The sequence below is a fragment of the Myotis lucifugus genome, unplaced genomic scaffold, assembly GCF_000147115.1.
Source record: "Myotis lucifugus unplaced genomic scaffold, Myoluc2.0 scaffold_327, whole genome shotgun sequence".
Classification (NCBI taxonomy): Eukaryota; Metazoa; Chordata; class Mammalia; order Chiroptera; family Vespertilionidae; genus Myotis; species Myotis lucifugus.
Window position 1 is genome coordinate 974,054 of NW_005871375.1, and position 21,137 is coordinate 995,190.

The following is a 21,137-nucleotide window of genomic DNA, read 5'->3' on the forward strand; positions in this document are numbered from 1 at the left end:
GAGTCACAAGGACTTTGTTCAACTTGATGATTAGACAGGCAGGACCCCAGGAGAAAGAGGTCACCTGACAGTGTCAGGGAGCGGAGTCGGGACTCAGTGATGGCACCAGGGTACTCACAGTGAGACTCCCTGGGGGCAGACACAGGGCCCGGCTCAGTCCCCTCCACTCGCTTTCTGCGCCAGTGAAACGACATTAGAGGCAACGTCCTTGCCGGAAAGAGCAGCCCCAGCGTGGCTCTGATGGGCAGCCCACGCGGCCCTCGGGAGGAAGGCAATGACCGATGCCGCAAACAAGGGAGACACCTCACCGCTCACACGCCACCTACAGAGAGTAGGACGCGTGTAAGGGATTAGAGCAACAATTTTGAACTTTTAACCCAAACTGATTTTATTTTTTTATTTATTTTATTTTTTTTTATTTTTTTTAATAATTTTTATTTCTTAAAGTATTACAAAGAGTATTACATATGTCTCCTTTCCCCCCCCCCTTGACATTCCCCCAGCCTCCCCTACCCCCTAGTGTCTTGTGTCCATTGGTTATTCTTATATGCATGCATATAAGTCCTTCGGTTGATCTCTTAACTCCCCCCCCAAACCCTCCCCAGGCTTCCCACTGTAGTTTGACAGTCTGTTCAATGCTGCTCTGCCTCTGCATCTACCCCTGTTCATCAGTCTATACTGGTCCCCATTATCCGTTTCAACCTCACCAGGGCCGTCCCGACCTCACCGGGGCCGTTTTGGCCTCACCAGGGCCGTCCCGACCTCACCAGGGCTGTCCCGACCTCACTGGGACTGTCCTGACCTCACCGGGGCCGTTTCAACCACACCGGGGCCATTTCGGCCTCACCAGGGCCGTCCCAACCTCACAGGGCCGTTTCAGCCTCACCAGGGCCGTTTCAACCTCACCGGGGCCGTCCCGACCTCACCGGGGCCGTTTTGGCCTCACCAGGGTCATCTCGACCTCACCGGGGCCGTCCCGACCTCACCGGGGCCATTTTGACCTCACCGGGGCCGTCCCGACCTCACTGGTGCTGTCCCTACCTCACCGGGGCCGTTTCAACCTCAACGGGGCCGTCCCAACCTCACCGGGGCCGTCCTGACCTCACCGGGGCCGTCCCGACCTCACCAGGGCCGTTTCAGCCTCACCGGGGCCATTCCAACCTCACTGGGGCCGTCTCGACCTCACCGGGGCCGTCTCGACCTCACCGGGGCAGTTTCAACCTCACCGGGGCCGTATCGACCCCTCCGGGGGCATCCCGACCTCACCGGGGCCGTCCCAACCTCACCGGGCCATCCTGGCCTCACCGGGGCAACACGAAGTTTGGCACTCTGTCCCCTGCCGGGCGGCTCCCCGCCAGACACAATCTGCAGGCATTCCTGGTGGCTGAACATCCAGCACACCTGCTTGGACTTTGCCCTCCACCAAGTGCACAGACTGCCCTTCTGCAGTCCCCCAGCGAGACTGGAACCGGTGGACCTGCTTGTGCGCCTGCTGTTACAGCGGTTCCACCTTGCCGGCCCAGCCGGCCTGGGCCCGGCCTCCCCCGAACCCAACTCCGCCCCCCGAACATGTCCCTCCCGGATGCGAGGAGCCAAAATCTGCAGCCTGCTGGGTTGGGCTCTGTACTTGGTGCCTCTGCACATCCTACTCAGTCTCAATGCTCTTCTTTCTTTCCTTCCAGTTGTAGAGCTTCCACTGGGCCAGCTTTCCCATGGTTCCGTATGATAGCTGTTTGTCCTATAGTTGGTAGTTTCGATGTTGTTGTGGGAGGCAGCACGCACAGGTCTGTACCTTACGCCGCCATCTTGGTTCTCCTGGGTCTGCTTCTTGAGTGTGTTTCCCATGGGTGCGAGGAGTTGAAGTCTGCAATTTGTTGGGTTAGGCTGCAAAAGCACAGGTGGGTTTTTTGTGCCACTGTCACAGTTTGGATGGGGATGTAAATTGAGTAGGGCGGGGTCTCAGGGAGTCACCGGGGTGGGGCAAATAGCAATGGCGTCTCTGCAGCTCCTCGCCTCTCTGGGACTCTGGGACTTCGCGTCCCCCAGTGCCAGCGAGCAGCTGCGTGACAGAGCCTCCCTCGCTTTTCAACCGCTGCAAGGCCATGCCGCCTCTCCCCGTGGGGCCTGGGGCCTCAGAGACCCGCCCCGAGCAAGCCCAGAGGATTCGAGAGTTCGTAACCCCTTCCGATTGAAAAAAGCCACGCATCCAGTTGCAGCCCGCCTGGCTCGCGACTCTGTACATGTTCTTGGCGCCTCTGTAGCTCCCACTCAGTCTCACTGCGCTTCTTTCTTTCCTTCCAGTTGTAGAGCTTCCACTGGGCCAGCTTTCCCATGGTTCTGAATGGTGGTTGTTTGTCTTATAGTTGGTAGTTTCAATGATGTTGTGGGAGGCAGCACGCACAGGTCTACACCCTATGCCGCCATCTTGGTTCTCCCAAACTGATTTTAAAAATTTAAAGTCAGAGGCCCACTTATTAGGAAAGCACACGTACACACACACACAGACACACAAACACACAGGCACACCAACACCCAGAATATCCCATGAAAGTTTACAGCCAGATCTATAAGTAATTCCCTTTAGCATGTGAATTAACTTAAGTAGGTATTTAGTTTATTATAAACAACGAATTTATATAGGAAACTGAGTAAGGTACCAACTCTAGTAAATATTGCCTAAAAGTGAGTGTATAATTCATGCCAGAGCCTGAATCAGCGAGCTAGTACAGAGCTGCACCGGAACTACTTCTGCTGGGCGAAAGTGCGCTAACATCGGACTTCTGATCCCAGCCGTGGTGCAAGCCGCATGTCCACAGGGCCCATCTCTAAAACTCAACAAGCTCCATTACTTGTAATGTTTGTTGTTTGTGATTACTAGATCATTTGTGATCACAACTGCTTTCAATTATTGCAAAATTGTAAGAAGGATCGAAAAGTCTACCAAACAGCTGTGTGTGCTGAGGCCAGAGCAGGTGGCGAGACGCCACCGGGAACAAAAACAAGGACAGCGTCTTCCTCCGGAGAAGGGACAATAGGATCAGAAAACTAAAAAACAGAATCGGTCAAAAAAGAATGGACCAAATTCACCAACCAAAAGAGATTGTCAATATCAGCCCAATAAGCTTTAAAACAAAAATAATTTTAGAAAAAAGAATGTCACCATATAACCGTAAAAGTTTCAATTCCCCATTAATATATCCCAATTCTAAATGGTATGCACTTAATAAAATACTTATAATAAATCAGAGAAACTCATATAGCAAAAATGAATACAAGGAAGAGAAATCAGCAAAAACACCATCAAAGTGTGGACGGTGACACGTGACTGTTGATTGGTCTGAAACAGTGGTTCTCAACCTTGGCTGCACATTAGAATCACCTGGGAATCTTTTTAAAATCCTGATTTCTGGGCCTCATCCTTTGGAAATTCTGTTTCTTTGTTATGGGGTGGGGCCACAACATTAGTAACAAAGAAATAGAATTTCCGGAAGATGAGGCCCAGAAATCAGGATTTTAAAAAGATTCCCAGGTGATTCTAATGTGCAGCCAAGGTTGAGAACCACTGGTCTGAAACAAGAACAGTTAGTGAGGACAGAAAACGTGAGAACGTAGCTGACAGGCTGGATTCAATGGCTGTAAATGGAACCTTGCACGGAATAATTAGAAACCACCTGTTCCTCTTACTGCCTCACAGAAGAATTACAAAAGGGATCACTCCCTAGCCAGGAAGCAGGTCTCACACTTCCCAGCAGCGGTTCCCCCCAGCCACCTCCGTGAAGGCAAGCACTGCCTTTCCCCCCAGGCGCCGACACTGCTGTGTAGCCAGGAGACTCTCAGAACCAAAGCTTCCCATCCCGGGGCCAGCCAGGGCACGGGTTGCCGTCCTACGGAGAAATGCCTCTAGCAGCGGCATGCTCACATATTCCAGGACAATCTGCATGGGGCCCTTAGGGGCATGGCTGCTCCTTCTGTGGTGTGTGATGACCCCTAAATGGAAGGGTGCTCCCGAGGCCACTGGGCTGGTAAACTTTGCCCTCGCGAGGACCAGGCGGCAGACTGTGACCTAAGTCGGCGCAGGGCACATTTAAAATAGAACCAAGTTTGCTGCTGCCCCGTGAACCCTCACCAGACTGACACCGTGCGCTTCAAGAAGAGACAAGAAGTCCCTTCCATTTGTATGGTGAGAGGGCATCCTGCCTTAGAAAGCTCAGGGGCAAGGACAGGGCTTAGCCAAGGGAAAGCATGACCAGGTAAGGTTCCCTGGTTCCCCTGAATACATATATTTATTTCTCTTCTGACATAAACTCCCCAATATGCCCAAAGCTCTCAGCACACCCCAAGCCCCGATGCCTAGCACACGGGTCTTCACAGGAAAGGGGAGCGCCAGGGTCCCCTGGGGACGACGGCGGAGGACGTGAGGAAGGGTTGCCGCCCGCCGGGGGCTGGGGAAGCCGAGGGTAACAGCCCTGTCTCTCACAGGAGACGCAGGCCCAGGTCCGTGAGGGCGTCTCCCCGGAGTCCCCCAGATACTTCAGCTCAGACCCTGGCCAAAGCCCAGGTAGACCAGCCTTTACCCAGACACGCGGCCCCTTCAGATGCAATCAGACCACCAGGCTGCAGAGTTCCGTGAGCAGAGGGAGGCGGAAGCACTGGGTCACTACGCTAATCCTAGAATATCCGTAAGATACCACCTAATTAAGTTACAAATCTTACCTTTGGTTGTGCATGTCTGGATATAAGACATGACAGAAAAGAATCCTCAAATCCCAGGGCATCAGGGCAGAAAACCTCCAATTAGCACACAGACTATTCATACACACACAATAGTGTAAGCCAGCGCCTGAGCTGCACAGGGGAGCGGTATTTAACATGGAAAACAAGAAAACGAGAGAGTAATTCACATGCTTGTCCCTGCTCGCACCGGGTGACGGAGGAGGGCACGGGAGTCCCGACACGTGTCGGAGCGGGTCACACAGGGAGGGGAGCCGGCCCTCCCCACTGCTGGGCAGTATTGGCTTCAGGGGACACAGACCAGAGGGTGATGAGGGCCTGGGGTGGGGGCGGGATGGGCTAGAAGAGGTCAGTGGGGCAGAGGGGACATATGTAATACTTTCAACAAGAAAAATTTAAAAATAAAGTTCCTTAATTTAAAAAGACACATAGGTGCAGGTAACAGGAAATGATAAATTTGAAAGTTAAAACGCAATCCATAAAATTCATCCCATACTTCTTCAAGCTGGTTCTCTTTAACATCCAAGTTCACTGTGATAGTACTAAGCCCAAGGAAGCTGCTGGAAGAAATTGCAGTGATGGCATCTTCACCCTCTTGGCACAGTGGTTTCCAACCTACCAATGACTCATTGCCTTTCTCTTCCTATATCTGCCAAGTTACAAAAACAAACAAACAAAAAAACCCACAACTCAAGTACTTCAAAAGGTATTGAATTTCAAAATGAGTGATTTCTTTCTAGATCTGGTGAAAATTCCAAGCTTCACCCTGGCCAGATAGCTCAGTTAGTTTAGAGCATCGTCCCCATACGCCAAAGGTGCAGGCTCAATCCCCAGTCAGGGCACATACAAGAATCAACCAACGAATGTATGAATCAAGGGAACAACAAATGAATCTTTCTCTCCCTCCCTTCCCCTTTCTCTCTCTAAAAATTAATCAATAAAAATGAAATGAAATTTAAAGCCTTCAAAAAAATTTTTTAAAGAACATTCCAAGCTTCTAATCATGGCGTGGACCTTCCAGTGACCAGCCTCATCCAGGAGCCCACCCAGAGTCACCTCCTTAGGACAAAGAAACACCCCTGTCGCCCAGGAAATCACAGGTGTCAGGAGCCCTGACCCAGGAGCCGGGGTGGAGACCAGTCTGTGTCTGCTAATACCTCCCAGCGCTCCAAGCAGACAGAGCAGAGGACCAAGCAAGGCACAGGATCCAGGCCCAGACACCTGGCCTCAGTCAAGTCTTTCCAGCTCTCTCCAGCACCCTGCCCCCCCGGGGCCCACTCCTCACGGGCACAGAGGACCCATCTCTGCTGGGCTTGGCATGAGTGCCTGGGCCACAGAGTATGAGCCTAACGAGATAGTTGTTGGTTTATAGCATCACATTTTGGAGTGATTTGTTTTGCAGCAAGAGATAAGAGGAACCGCTTAGTAGACACCCTCCTTGGGTTTGTTGCATCATTTCACAACGTTTATCAATAGGTGACATTAGCCCCAGCTGGGTGGCTCAGTTGGTTGGGTGTCCTTTGTGCACTGAAAGGTTACTGGTTCAATTCCTGCTCAGGGCACTTGCCCAGGTTTCAGGCTAGATCCCTGGAAGGGGGCATGCAGGAGGCAGCTGATCCATGTTTCTCTCTCTCTCTCTCTCTCTCTCTCTCTCTCTTTCTCTTTATCAATTTTTTAAAAATGTCTCTGTTAATCCTCACCTGAGGATATTTTCCCATTGATTTTTTGAGAGAGTACAAGGGAGGGAGGGGGAGAGAGTGAGAGAAAGAGAGAGACACACAAACATCGATTAGTTGCTTCCCACAGGTTCCAGGGATGGAACCTGCAACTGAAGTACATGCCCTTGATCAAGAATCTAACCCAAGACCCTTTGTTCCATGGGCCGACACTCTAGCCACTGAGCAAAACTGGCCAGAGCAAAATATCTCTATATATAAAAGGCTAAGCAACCATCCAACCGTCCAACCAGTAGCTATGATGTGCACTGACCACCAGGGGACAGACGTTCAACACAGGAGCTGCCGAGCTGTGGTGACTTGGCAGAGGCGGTTCTCAGGTGATGCACCCCGAAACCAGAGAGGAGGGAGTCCGATTCCAGGGTGTGTCACCTGAGAACTGCCCTCTCGAAATCTGGGACCCCTTGGGGGATATCAGAGAGCCAGTTTCAGCCTGATCCCTGCAAGCCAGGCCGAGGGACCCCACCTGCTGGAGGGACCCCGCTCACTCCGCAGACACCCTTCGAGCCACACGGCCGCCCCAGGTGCAGCCAGCCAGCCAAGGAGGGACTGCAGGAGGTTGGCTCCAGGGTGTGTCCAACCCATCTCACCCAGTCCCACCCTGTCAGCCACCTTCTAATTAATTTCCTTTCAATGTGCACGAATCCATGCACCAGGGCACTAGTTTAAAATAAGAAGAAGAAGAAGTTGACATTAGAACATGTGATACTTCCCAATGCTGCCGTGGAAAGAAATCTTGATCAGGAGGATGTGTGTTATAATGTGGTGGCGATCTATGTTCCCAAGCACAGTGATATTTTAATGTTAGAGTAGAAAGCAAAATGTGTATTTTCTCTTTTCTCAGGTATCTGAGATGTTATTACTGGGCAGTCCGAAGTTTGATTACCATTGGGGGTCTTCCAGAACCACAAACTTTATTCGAAATTGTGTTTCAGCTGCTGAACTTTTTCCTGGGAGTTTTCGTGGTCTCCAGCTTGATTGGTCAGGTCAGTCAAGATGAGAAAACCAGGTACATGATGCTGTCACTGGGAAAGCATGTGCACCTCTGTCAACTTCGCAGGAAAAATCAGAATCTGTGTGGTGCTCTTTTCAAACTAACCCTCATCTACGTTCGTGAATCAGAGGAGGATGGGATGGGCCTTTCTGTTTTCAAAGCATCAAGTCTATTGGGGACCTGTGTGCACAGAGCATTGGGTTAGACTCACAGAGAAAGGCATGTTTCCAAAGTAACTTCCTACTTTTACCTGAGCTCCCCCAAAACCTTTTACTTAAACATTAAGTATTGCCATTGACCCAGGCTAGCCTGGCCAGCGTGGGTTGGTGTTGAGGGTTGATCTACAAACCAGGAGGTCACAGTTGGATTCCAGGTCAGGGCATATGCCCGGATTGCGGGCTAGATCCCCAGCAGAAGGCATGCAGGAGGCCGTCAATTGATGATTCTCTCTCATCATTGATGCTTCTCTCTCTCTTTCCCTCTCCCTTCCTTTCTCTCTCAAATCAATAAAAGTACATATTTTTTAAAAGGGGGGGGCTAAAATCCACTTCAGAGGTCATATAATGGGGAGGTCAGCAAATGCCGCCCAAATTAACTTAATTAAGAAGCCATCGGTTCATCAGTGTTCATTGTGGCAGCTCCTGTCTTTGTTCTCAAGGAGCCACAGTCTCGAAGGAAAGCAAAGCAGATGCATAAGTAACTATTGCGAGGCGGTTGGCATTTGCAAGAGACAGAGCCCAATATCTTCGCGGATTCCCAGATTCACAAGAAACAAAAAGCTCAACAGCAGAGCATCTGCAGAGTTACACCTCTCGGAAGGTACTTCACACTGCACATTTGAGAGTAAAAAGCCATGTTGAGATCTGTGTGCTGGGTAGAGTCAAAGAACATCACAGAGTGGTATTCCCGCTCACCTCACTCACCATGGTGTGAATAAAACCCGTGCTGTAACAAAACTTAACAATAAGCACTATTCTCTATAACACCTGAAGCTGACCACCCATAGTCAACACTCAGCTCCTACCTCTATGCGTGGCAAGGACTTGCCCTTCTTAAGACCAGAGGGAAGTTGGAAAACTCTGTATTCGCTCAGAAAGGGGGTGCTTCCCAGGAGGTTCCTTGGAGGAGAATTTGTTGAAACATCTTAAAAAGCAGGTAAGAGTCAGTACTTACAGGTGGGTGGTTTCGTCCATCTGATGGGCAGTGATGAGCACAGGCTGTGCTGGGGAAGTAGAACAGGTACCAGAAGGATGGAGGGAGGGACACTTGTGACTGAGGTTAGAGGTGTGTGTAGGGATGAGCTGGTTTAGGGCTCTGAATGTTCAGGCAAAGATACTGACTTTATCCTAAAAGCAATGGGAAGTCGGCCAGGGGAGGATTTTGAATGAAGAAGAGATTCAAGAAAGATTAGCCAGGCCGTAGCCAGGCCACTTGCATCTACAGCAGCATCTCCGCGTGGCCCGCCGCAGCATGGCCGCCGCCAAGCCTTTCCCAGCTCGTGCAACCAGAGCAGCGGGGAGGGGCGCCATTCCGGTGCTGGGTGACCGCGAAGCAGCACTCCTGGTTGCACACGGAGAACCCCAAGAGCCCGCAGACAGGTCACCTCGAGGCGAGGCTGGTGGAAGATCTTCGGCCCAGCAGAGAGCACATTCCGCACGTCGAGTGTGTGTCGCCGACGCTGCTTCGCATTCATCAGCGGGACCCTGAAAGCGAGGCTGAGATCTTGCTATTGGGTCGGCCTCCTTACCGAAAGGATGTGTCCGAGATGATCATGAACTTGGCTCACTATCACCGCCAACTCAAGCACAAGGCTCCTGGAAGAACGCTGCCCAGCAGGCCGAGCCCAGGAATTCTCCACTGCAGTCTGGGTAGCTGCAGTCCAGGCCTCTCCCGACGCTGTCCGCGAGAAGGCGACCCAGTGATCCCCCAACACTGTTCAAGAGAAGGCGACCCAGCTGTTCCCCAACACAGTCTAGGAGGCAGCGACTCAGAGCTCCCCCAACGCTATCCAGAGCCCGGGTCCCAGGTTATGAAGGCATTTCGGGGCCCGGAGCGTGAGCCAGGCAAGGTTCAAGTGAAAACCCCTGTCTGGAGCCCTATTCTATTTTTTTAAATATATTTTATTGATTTTTTACAGAGTGGAAGGGAGAGAGATAGAGAGTCAGAAACATCGATGAGAGAGAAACATCAATCAGCCGCCTCCTGCACATCCCCCTACTGGGGATGTGCCCGCAACCCAGGTACATGCCCTTGACCGGAATCGAACCTGGGACCTTTCAGTCCGCAGGCCTTTCTATCCACTGAGCCAAACCGGTTTCGGCTGGAGCCCTATTCTAGGTCCTGCTTCTGCCAGAAGCTGGGGAAGATAAAGGGTGGTGTGGGTTGTTCTTGGTTTCTCCTTCCCACCCCCATGTTAAATGTTTGCAAACACAAATCTAAAAAGTTGTAACAAAAGAATCAAATTTCCTTAATAAAGAATTGAATTACCAAAAAAAGAAAGAAAGAAAGAAAGGTTAACCAAAATATAACATAAATTGGAGGGGTGGTACTTTTTGAAATGTAGGTTTTATTATTACTTAGGTAAGGTGAGGACAACAGACCAGGATGCAACTGGCATCAAAACATCGTTTTACAAACAGATCCCAGAGGACGGGTCACACAGGTGGCCACAGGAGGCAGGGCCAGGGTGGGAGCAGGTAAGTGGGGTTAGGAGTCAGGTGATATTGTGGCTCTGGGGAGTGAGAGCTGCCTCTAATAGTCTGGCCCCGCCCTGGGGTGAGGAAGGCAGGCGAACAGTGAAGGGGCTGTGAGTGCCCAGGAAGGAAGGCTCACACTGGTCAGTCTGCATCTGGAAGGTGCACACCCCGGATAGTTTTTTGCCAACTCCAGGAATTAGCTAACTCTGGAAGGGGTGGTCCCCATATATCAAAGCATCAGACACACAGCCTGAGCCTGGTAACAGAGAGGAGGGAGGCTGTGGAAAACAGTTAGGTTTGAGAAGATAACAGAGAGGAGGGAGGCTGTGGAAAACAGTTAGGTTTGAGAAGATGAACACCAAGCAGTTAACAGCTGTGTGTCTGAAAGAGAACTTTAGTGGCTGGGAGGTTGCATTAACGATGATTGGAAGTCACAGGTAGGTTTCGAGAGAAGTACAATTCAGATTCACATGTGTAATGTATGCAGTCATAAGCTGCAGCCATGTAACGTACTATTGGTACTAACAGCAGAATCCAGCATGTGCTCAGCACTCTCTATGTCCAAGGCAATGTTTACAAGATTCAACACGGTCTGGCTCCAGGTCAGTACAGTGGGACCTTGACTTACAAGTGTCCCGACTAACGAGTTTTTCGAGATACGAGCTGTCTCTTGGCCGATTTTTTGCTTTGAGTTGCGAGCTAAAATTCGGGTTACGAGCCAGCTTCAGATACCCCACCGCTAGTTGGCGCAGTGAACATCACAGTGAACACCACAACATCAGCCCAGCATCACGTGTCTCACTCGTTCACAATTGATTTGACGTACGAGTAATTTGAGTTACGAGCTCCATCACGGAACAAATTAAACTCATAAGTCAAGGCCCCACTGCATTCTTGCTACTCAGATGTATCCTCAACCAGCAGCAGAGTCTCCTGGGAAAGTCAGATTCAGGCTGGACGCAGGCCAAGACCCAAGGAGCGGACGTCTTTACTGTAAGAAGACCTTCGGGTGGTTCCTGTGCACGGGAGGTTTGAGAAGCGGTGCGTACACACCACCCCACCTGCCTTTCTGTTGACTGAGATTCCGACAGGAATGGGAAGAAATGCCTCGCTGCTGGAAATGCAGAACCAGAGCCCCAGGGCAAGACTGAGGCAGGAGGTGGAGGCTGTGCCTTGAACTCTCATCGTGAGCAAAGGTGATGAGAGCTGGACACACACCTAGGAGGGCCTGGACAGAAGCATGGCTCGTTCACAACCCACCTATAACCAAGACATGCCACAGTTTACTGCAGGCCTCTACCCTTCAACCCCAGAGACCCACACTCCCCCTCACACCTCATACCCTCCCTCACCTGGAGCACAGGATGGATTCGGGTCAACCTCAACTCCTGCACCAACAAACCCAGCGCATGAGCCACTCAGATTCCTGTCGCTGCCAGTGCTGGGCCTTCAACACGGCTCGATAATGCTTTTAATGGAACTTGGTTCCCAATTTAAAACTCTATTAAATTTCCCAACCCAGCCTCCGAGGGCTCGGTCATGGTCACCATTTGTCAAGAGCAGCTTGGAGAAAGGAGTGAGGGAAGGAGGCCCTGCGGAACGTTGGGAAGAGACCCTGGGAGTAAGTCAGGCTGAGGTGCAGGTGTCCAGTTGACTCCTGCACAGCTGCTCAGAGCTGACAAGTACCAGGGTCTAAGAATTGTTTAGATAGATAGATAGATAGATAGATGATAGATAGATAGATAGATAGATAGATAGATGATAGATAGATAGGGAGAGGGAGAGAGAGATAGAAACATCAGTGATGAGAGGGAATCATTGATCGGCTGCCTCCTGCACGCCCCCTGCTGGGGACCTAGCCCGCAACCCCCGCACGTGCCCTTGACTGGAATCAAACCTGGGACCCTTCAGTCCGCAGGCCGATGCTCTACCCACTGAGCCACGCCAGCCAGGGCGAGCCTATGATTCTGAAATGACATGTGAGGAAGGCGTCCCAGAACAGCCCTTTGAGCCGACCTCAGGGAGGAGCCATTTCTCCTTGAGCAGGAAAGGATGGCTGCGAGGAGGACTGAGCCCGGCCAGTGCGGGTGGAAGTGGGCCCCCTCTTCACCGCCCCTGCTAAGCCCCCCATCAACGCCAGTTTCCGCCGCTGGCTTCCCTCTGTGAGAGTCCAGCTGCACTGTCTGTGTGAGGCCTAAGGTCGGCTTTCACCTGCGGGGTCTCGGGGAGCCCACCGTCCGCACAGAAGCTGGCAGCGCCCGGTGCTGCGGGTCTGCACGTGCAGCGTCTGCCCGGCGCCTGGAGCGGGGTGGGGCCGGCTCCGGTGTGGGCGCCGCCCAGGAAGGCCAAGGCTGCGGGCCCAGGGGCCTGGAGCCCCGACCCACGGGAAATCGAAGAGGGGGTTCAAGGAGACCCCCAAACAGACTAGCCAGGCCGCCCGGGGAGCCGGCTGGGCTTGCACTCCTGGCGCGCACGCGGGGGATGGTTTCCAACCACCCGCCTCCTGGCGGCAGAGAACTGCGTGCGGCCACGCCCTTCACGCCCGCGGGAGAAAACACAGCGCACTGTTCGTTCGGGTGAGGACCTGCCCAGTGATTTATGTCAGCGCTGGGAACCGGACCAGAATCGGGTTAGAAGTCCAGTTGCCAGGAACGGGGTGCGGGCCGGCTGACCGGGCTCTGCTTCCAGATGCGCGATGTCATCGGAGCCGCCACGGCTGCGCAGAACAACTTCCGGGCCAGCCTGGATCGCACGGTCACCTACATGCACTCCTACGCCATCCCCAGGCGAGTGCGGGCCCGCGTCCAGGCCTGGTATGAGTACACGTGGGACGCGCAGAGGATGCTGGGTAAGTGGGCACTCTGAGAGGATGCTGAGTACACGTGGGACGCGCAGAGGATGCTGGGTAAGTGGGCACTCTGAGAGGATGCTGGGTAAACGGGCACTCTTGGAGGATGCTGGGTAAGGGGGGCACTCTGAGAGGATGCTGGGTAAGCGGGCACTCTCGGAGGATGCTGGGTAAGCGGGCACTCTCGGAGGATGCTGGGTAAGCGGGGCAAGTTCCTACATCCCCCACCATGTCCTGTGACGGGCGTTCAGGGGGCCATGGGGAAGCCACCGGCTTGGAGCAGGAGGTTGGGAAACAGCTCAGTGACCTCTAAGGTGTCACTGACGGGCCAGGGCCTTTGTGTGTTTTTTCTTAACTACCCAGCCCCTGCTTACTGGTTCTGCAGATCCTGGGAGAGAAACACTGATTTTATTCCGCAGCAGCCGGGGACAGGTGCCACCCGCATTTCCTCATAGCATTTGGGAAATTGGGTGCCTTCAACCCCGCTTAGGACACAGGGAATGGGGGCCCCCAACTGAAAACGTTGGCCAAGGGCTCAAGAGCCAGCAGATCCCTGCGTGGCCCCTGAGGACCCTGGGCCACCACTGCCTCCTCCGAGCGCAGCACTCAAACCAGCTCCGGGCGGCTGCGCAGGGCACCGCCTTGCAGAGACCCGCGAAGTCCTGGGAGACTGTTAGGCAGATGCTGCATCACAGTCATGATGAGACGACATAAAGCAGAAGGTGATGTGCTCATTGACAATAACCAGATTCAACTCTTAGTTTGTTCCCTCCCATATAAAATGGGGGAGTTAGTGCCACTGAGAAGCAAAAAAAGTGTTTAAGTGCAAATCACACTGCGATTCTCCATCAAAGGTTCTTGGGAGCAGGTAAGAGCCACTGGTTAGAGTAGGACACTGCGCTCCCTCCCCCTCTCTGCCCGCAGAGCCTCTCCCTGAATCTGAAGGCTGAGACCACCCCATCCCTCTGGGGGAAGTGTGGTTGCTGGCAGCTCCCCTCTCTTCTCGGGGGCACCACTCCTGCCTAGGGAACGGGACACAACCCTCCCGAGACAAGGGGCTATCCTTTATAGAAGGGGTCTTCATATTTAGAACCAACACTAGAAGCAATCCTATCTAATAAAAGACAAAAAGGGTAATTGACCGTACCTTCACTATGCTTTCCATTGGCTAATCAGGGCGATATGCAAATTAACCGCCAACAAAGATGGCGGCCGGCAGCCACACAACTGAAGCGAGCAGGAAGCTTGCTTGCTCCAGTGATGGAGGAAGCCAAGGTTCCCCGCCTGCCGCAGCCCGGCTCTGAGCTCCGAAAGCAACAATGTTTCAATTATAGAAGCTAAACAAACCCCAGATACCTGCTTTTAGTAGGCCGCTCTCAGCTCCAGTGACGGCAACAAAGTTTCAATTATAGAAGGTAAATAAATCCCAGAATTAAAAAAAAAAAAGAAAAAAAGGAGAGAGGCTGGGAGCTTCAGTCACCTGCCAGCCTGAAAACGGCCCTCAGCCCCTCACCCAGGCTGGCCAGGCACCCAAGCGGGACCCCCACCCTGATCCGGGACACCCTTCAGGGCAAACCAGCTGGCCCCCACCCGTGCACCAGGCCTCTATCCTATATAGTAAAAGGATAATATGCAAACTGACCCTAACAGCAGAAAGACTGGGAATGACTGGTCACTATGACACACACTGACCACCAGGGGACAGATGCTCAATGCAAGAGCTGCCCTCTGGTGGTCAGTGCGCTCCCACAGGGGGAGCTCTGCTCAGCCACAAGCCAGGCTGATAGCTGCCAGTACAGCAGTGGTGGTGGGAGCCTCTCCTGCCTCCTCAGCAGCTCTAAGGATGTCCGACTGCAGCTTAGGTCTGCTCCCCGCTGGCAAGTGGGGGAGGGCTGCCAGGCTGCCAGAGGGATGTCTGATTGCCATCTTAGGCCCAATCCCCCGGGGAGCAGGCCTAAGCCAGCAGGTGGTTATCCCCCAAGGGGTCCCAGACTGCGAGAGGGCACAGGCCGGGCTAAGGGACCCCCCCCCCCAGTGCACAAATTTTTGTGCACCAGGCCTCTAGTATAAGGATATAACACAGCGATTGTTCTAAATGGTTATAAGAAAATGTCAAAAACGATAACTCTCAGAAACTGGTAGCATACTACACACGAGAATGGGTGGTTTTGTTTATGGAACGTTCTACCAGCCCATCATTTCATTCACAGGTAGGAACCTGTCCATATATCCACGTTCTTCACTGAGTGGATAAGCAAGGAAACAGCAGTAACTGGAATTTCGTCGCCACATTTCTTCTTTAGGTCCCGTTCCCCGCGGAGCCACCCCCAGTGATGCCTCTGAGCAGCCTCTGAGCATTGTTCTGTTCTGTTCCCTCTTTCCGCAGAGCAGGGATGAGAGCGTACCCTTAGGGTTGCCACAGGGTCACATAAGGAGGACAGAGCCCTGAGCCTTCAGGCGCCCGTAGAGGTTGCCATCACCTGCTCACCCCTGCGCTGCCTGATCCTCAGGTTCAGACAACAGGAACTAGACTATCCCACCCCCGCCTGTCTGTTCACTAGCCGTTGCCCCGTGGCCACTTAACTGTATTTAAAGTTTCAGCAAACACAGGTTCTGGTTTATTCAGAACTGTTATATCGTCCACAGTAAGGTCATGGTGCCGCTGGGCTGGGCAGTGTGGCCAGTAGGCGTCATGAGCATAGAATTTGATGCCACTCGCTACTTAGAGAAAGAGTTGGCATTTTGTTCAGTTTTGTTTTCCCTCATACTTGGCTGATGTTTTCCATTAACTATTCTACCCTGTGGGTGGATGTGTTCACCTTTACCAAGACGAGTCGGACCTGCTCGAGGCCCTGCCCGCCGCCATGCAGTCAGCCCTCGCCGTGGACATGAACTTCAGCATCCTCAACAACATCGACCTGTTCAAGGCAAGTGCTTCACGATGGGTAGAAAGACACCATCACTGTTTCTCTGTAAAGTCTAAGCTCTTGCTGTACGCAATATTTATGGTTTTCTCCCTACGTGTTAACAAAATCAAAATGATCTGGAGAATTTATGTGGAACTAGAGTCAAATAAACGCTGGGTCTCCCCTCAGCAGATGCCTTATTCTTTGGAAGCCTCTCTCTCCTGAAGGGCCAAAGAGAAAGACTTCCTCGGGCTCTTCCTGCGCCATTTAAACACCATCAGACCCTGCGTCTGTCTGCTGCTCCATCTTCCGTCCTCCCCTTGTGTTGTTGGATGTGTGTGGGCCTTGACAGGTGGCCCAAACTTCCTCTGCAGGGCCTGACGATCAGAGAGCCCTGCCTACCCTGTCTCCTGTTACAGATGCTCCTGAGCGAAACTTTTTGATGCCCAATTCTAATTTAGAGGCTATAAAAATGCATAGCAAAGTTTTAACTTTTTGAATGTTTTTCATTTTAGCGCCCTTTTTTTTACCTCGATATATTTTATTTTTTAATTTATTTTATTGTTGAGAGAATTACAGATGTCCCCCATTTTCCCCCCTTTGTCCCCATCCACCCACTCCCACCCCATCCCAGGCCTTCACCTGTCTATTGTCTGTGTCGATGGGCTATGACTAATTTGTACTTCTAAATCCCTTCACCTTTTTCACCCATCCCCCCACACCCCTCCCATTTGGCAACTGTCAAAAATGTTGTGTTTCTGTTCTGCTTGTTCATTTATTTTGAATTTTAGATTCAATTGTTGATAGATATGTATATACTGCTATTTTATTATTCCTATTCTTGATTTTTTTTTCTCTTCTTATTCTTAAAGAAGATCCTTTAATATTTTATGTAGTACTGGTTTGGTGGTGATGAACTCCTTTAGCTTTTTCTTATCTGTGAAGCTCTTTATCTGACCCTCAATTCTAAATGATAGCTTTGGTGAGTAGAGTAATCTTGGTTGTAGGTCCTTGCTTTTCATCACTTTGAATATTTTCTTGCCACTCCCTTCTGGCCTGCAAAGTTTCTATTGAGAAATCAGATGACAGTCAGATGGGCACTCCCTTGTAGGTAACTAACTGTTTTTCCCTTGCTGCTTTTAAGATTCTCTCTTTGTCTTTAACCTTTGGCATTTTAGTTATCATGTGTCTTGGTGTAGGCCTCTTTGGATTTATCTTGTTTGGGATTCTCTTTGACATGTTTCTTTGTCTCCACATTTTGCTGCTTTTCTGTGTTTGTTTCTATGTATTAGGTAGATCTGCTAAATCTCCCAAACTAGGTACAGTGGCCTTGTGTAGTAGATGTCCTGGAGGGCCCAGTGGCTCAGCCTCCCCTGTCACCTGATCTGGGCACTCCAGGTGCACCCCTGTGTGAGCTGTGTGCACTGTCATATTGTAGTTGAGCCTTGATTTATGTTGGTGTCACTGGGAGGAATTGACCCCCAGGCCAATCAGTAGCAAGGATCAGCTGCGACTACAGTGGAAGAGCTGATGTGTAGGAGCCAACCCTATGGAGCAGGCCTTGTTACAGTGGGGGCTTTGGTGCTCACCGAGTCCACCCCTTGTTTGTTATAAATATTTCTCTCTTTTCCACATCCAGCATGGCTAGAGAGTGGTCTGGTTCCTGAGTAGGGGCGGCTGGGGATTGAGAAAATGAAAGAAGAGACAGACACAGAGATAGAAGGAAAAAGCTGGGGCCGGGTGGGACAGCTGTCCTCTGATGGAGAGACTGTGACCCAGAGCCGATACAGCACATTTATTTTATACAGCAAAATACTGGAAGTTTTACTAAAGCCCAAGACATAGGAGATTATGTGCATTTTTGTGGCTTCTTTGTAATCGTCACTTCTGGGTGGGCCCGGATAATCATCGTGTTTGTTCCTGGTGCTTGGCTGAATTTAGATAATGAAACCCACCCCCTGGTGCCTGAGCTGAAGGTCAGGCTGACAACACACCTGCCTCTGGCAAGTTGTGTTTCCAGTACGTGGCTCTGCCAACGCCATTGGATTCAGCTGACAATAATTAAAGAAACGCTCATGTGCCTTCCCAGGCGCTCTCTACAGTTTGTGTCACTCGTGGAGGTGGTACAGTTGTAATCTGATGTGGTTGAAGTGACCACCTGGTACACTGGGAAGTACAAAGTCAACCACTTACTGTACCCTGCCTGAGCTAGAAAGCAGTCTTCAGATGGCTGCTACTTATGTTGGGCTTGGAGGTGCCCAGGAGAGGCCAAGCCATGAACCAGGGCAGGCTGCCACCAGAGCTGGGCCTGGGGCCACTTACTGAGAGGTACAGGGTATGTTGAGGCCAGCTGCTGCTTGTTTGAGAGATTTTAGGAAAGTCTGAAGCATGAGGCAAGAGAGGCCAGTTGTATGGAAACGCCACTGGATATGGCTTGGATGAGCCTGCAAGCAGGGAGGGGCAGGGCCTCAGGGAATCACCAGGCAGGGTTAAAAGTGTGAGCCAGATTGATGGAGATTCAGATATGGAGCCTTGACTGTCAGCTCTGTGACAGGGAGGGCTCAGCAAAGGAACAGTGGCCTCTGCTAGGCCTCTGTCTTGGAGAAAGCTGCCCCTCCAGCTCTTGCCCTGATTCCAGGCAAGTTAGTTCCTCCCCGAATGTCCCAGGTTCCTTGCAAGCTGGAGCTCTGAGGGAGTGATTCCAGGCCCTTTAAGGGAACTGCCTGGGACTCCAGCAGCCTCCATTCACTAAGTCACACTCCCTGCTGGTTTTTACAGCCAGAAGTTGTGGGGACTTCTCTTCGAGGTACTGGAATCCTGAGCTGGGGGGGAGGGGGAGGGGCTGGTTTGGAGCAGGGACCCCCTCATTCCTCAGGGAAACTTCCACAGCCAAAATTTCCTTCCTGATTTTAAATCTTCCACACATGGGTGTCAGACCCATGGTTCAGCAGTTCCCCCCACATCTCTACCCCTCCTACCAGTCTCAGTGCTTCTTCTTTAATTCCCCAGTTGCAGAACTTCCATTCAGTTAGATTGCAGGTTCTGAATGATGATTGTTCTGTATTTTAGTTGTAATTTTTGTGTGGTGTGGGAAGATGCGAGTACTGAGTTTACCTATGCCGCCATCTTGACTGGAACCTAGCACCCTCTTCTTAAAAGTACACTGGATTTGAGGTTTTTCTCCTAACAATTGGTTCTGTGTGGGATCCACCTACTTAATTCATTCACAGTTATTTATTAAGTTCCTGCTGTGTTTTGTACCTCCTGGGACTATTTCAGCCACTGAGAATACAGTATTTTACAGCAAATACCAGCACATGCAGAGCTTAAACTCCAAAGGAGGAAAATGAAAAATAAACATGTAACGTGTGAAGGGCATAGTGCCATGAACAAAGGAAGCAGGTTCAGAAGAAGGAAGATGGAGCTGGTCCTGATGCAGTGCTGACTGGAGAGGCGGGGCAGGGGGCCCTGCAGACTGGAGAGAGGAGGGGGGAGTGAGCCCTGCAGACTGGAGAGGGGAAGAAAGGGGGAGAGGTGGAAGGAGGGCCGGAAGCCTGGAAGCCCGGTGCTGGGAGGCGGGAGCCAGGCAGAGCAATGGGGAAGAGGGGAGGCAGGCGTGGAGACTCGGTGCAGACTGGGTGGTGCTGTGAAGTGAGGCCACTGCAGGCCTTGGGCAGAAGGTGACCTATTTAAGAGCAGTTTGGGAAATGCCATTCTTCCTGCTGCCTGGGAAACAGGCCCGAGGAAGGCCCAGTAGGAGTTGCCGTGACCATCTATGCAAGAGGTGACACAGACCCGACCCAGAGCCGTGGGAGCCGAACTGTTCAGAAATGGCCAAATGGTTCTCGCTTCGGCAGCACATACACTAAAACTGGAATGATACAGAGAAGATTAGCATGGCCCCCCTGCGCAAGGATGACACGCAAATTCGTGAAGCATTCCATATTTTAAAAAGAAAAGAAAAGAAATAAATGGCCAAATATTGGCTGGATCTGGAGGGGAGAGCCCGGCATTGGCTGGTGGGCTGTGTGCCAGCGGGGGGAGTCAGGATGCCACCACGCCTGAGCCTGAGGAGCAGGAAGAGATGGGATGGCATTTGCAAACCAGGAAGGTGCAGGGCGAGCAGGTGGAGAGAGACTCTGCATGGGATGAGGTCGTGTGAGGTGACAGACTTTGGACAGGATGGCGTGGAGGTAGGGTGATAACAAACCTGAGTGCAGGGGAGAGGGCCACCTGAGCGGGGGAGAGGGCCACCTGAGCGGGGAGAGGGCCACCTGAGTGCAGAGGAGAGGGCCACCTGAGTGCAGGGAGAGGGTCACCTGAGTGGGGGAGAGGGTCACCTGAGTGCAGGGGAGAGGGCCACCTGAGCGGGGAGAGGGTCACCTGAGTGGGGGAGAGGGTCACCTGAGTGCAGGGGAGAGGGTCACCTGAGCGGGGAGAGGGCCACCTGAGTGCAGGGGAGAGGGCCACCTGAGCGGGGGAGAGGGCCACCTGAGCGGGGGAGAGGGCCACCTGAGTGCAGGGGAGAGGGCCACCTGAGTGCAGGGGAGAGGGTCACCTGAGCGGGGGAGAGGGTCACCTGAGTGCAGGGGAGAGGGCCACCTGAGTGCAGAGGAGAGGGCCACCTGAGTGCAGAGGAGAGGGTCACCTGAGTGCAGGGGAGAGGGTCACCTGAGTGCAGGGGAGAGGGCCACCTGAGTGCAGGGGAGAGGGCCACCTGAGTGCAGGGGAGAGGGTCACCTGAGTGCAGGGGAGAGGGTCACCTGAGCGGGGGAGAGGGTCACCTGAGTGCAGGGGAGAGGGCCACCTGAGTGCAGGGGAGAGGGCCACCTGAGCGGGGGAGACGGCCACCTGAGTGCAGGGGAGAGGGCCACCTGAGCAGTGAAGTGGGCACATCCACATGCTGATGTGTGTTTCCGCTCTGGGACGGGTGTCATCCCCTCGGGTGGAGGCGTGGACAGAGAGAAGAGGTGATCCAGACAGAAAGACGTGGGACAAGGGGACAGCAGAGGGCAGTAGGCAGGCCAGCAGAGCCCCTCCTCAGAGCAGCCGAGATGAGACGCCACAGGTCGCAGGCGTGGGGTCGGCTCCCAGGACTCTCTTCTCTCGTTCCCATCAAGATTTTGATGAAGATATAAACTATGTGATTTAAAATTGGCAAATGACACAAAGCAAGGAGGAATGGTTTAAAATATGTTAGATTACAAAACTTAAAATTAACTGAAT

At 52.3% G+C, this 21,137-nt stretch overlaps 1 protein-coding gene and 1 non-coding gene across 2 annotated transcripts in view; both read left to right on the forward strand.

Annotated features, from left to right (window-relative positions):
• Nucleotides 1-21,137, forward strand: part of LOC102441873 (cyclic nucleotide-gated cation channel beta-3) — a 59,109-nt gene that overhangs the window by 16,001 nt on the left and 21,971 nt on the right. The window contains exons 9-11 of the mRNA XM_023764293.1: nucleotides 7,312-7,453; nucleotides 12,846-13,005; nucleotides 15,835-15,932. Coding sequence (XP_023620061.1) covers nucleotides 7,312-7,453; nucleotides 12,846-13,005; nucleotides 15,835-15,932 — 400 coding nt within the window. The remainder of the gene's footprint in view (nucleotides 1-7,311; nucleotides 7,454-12,845; nucleotides 13,006-15,834; nucleotides 15,933-21,137) is intronic.
• On the forward strand, nucleotides 19,753-19,861 carry LOC111828300. Its single transcript, XR_002832118.1, has one exon. It is a non-coding gene; the product is annotated as a U6 spliceosomal RNA (small nuclear RNA).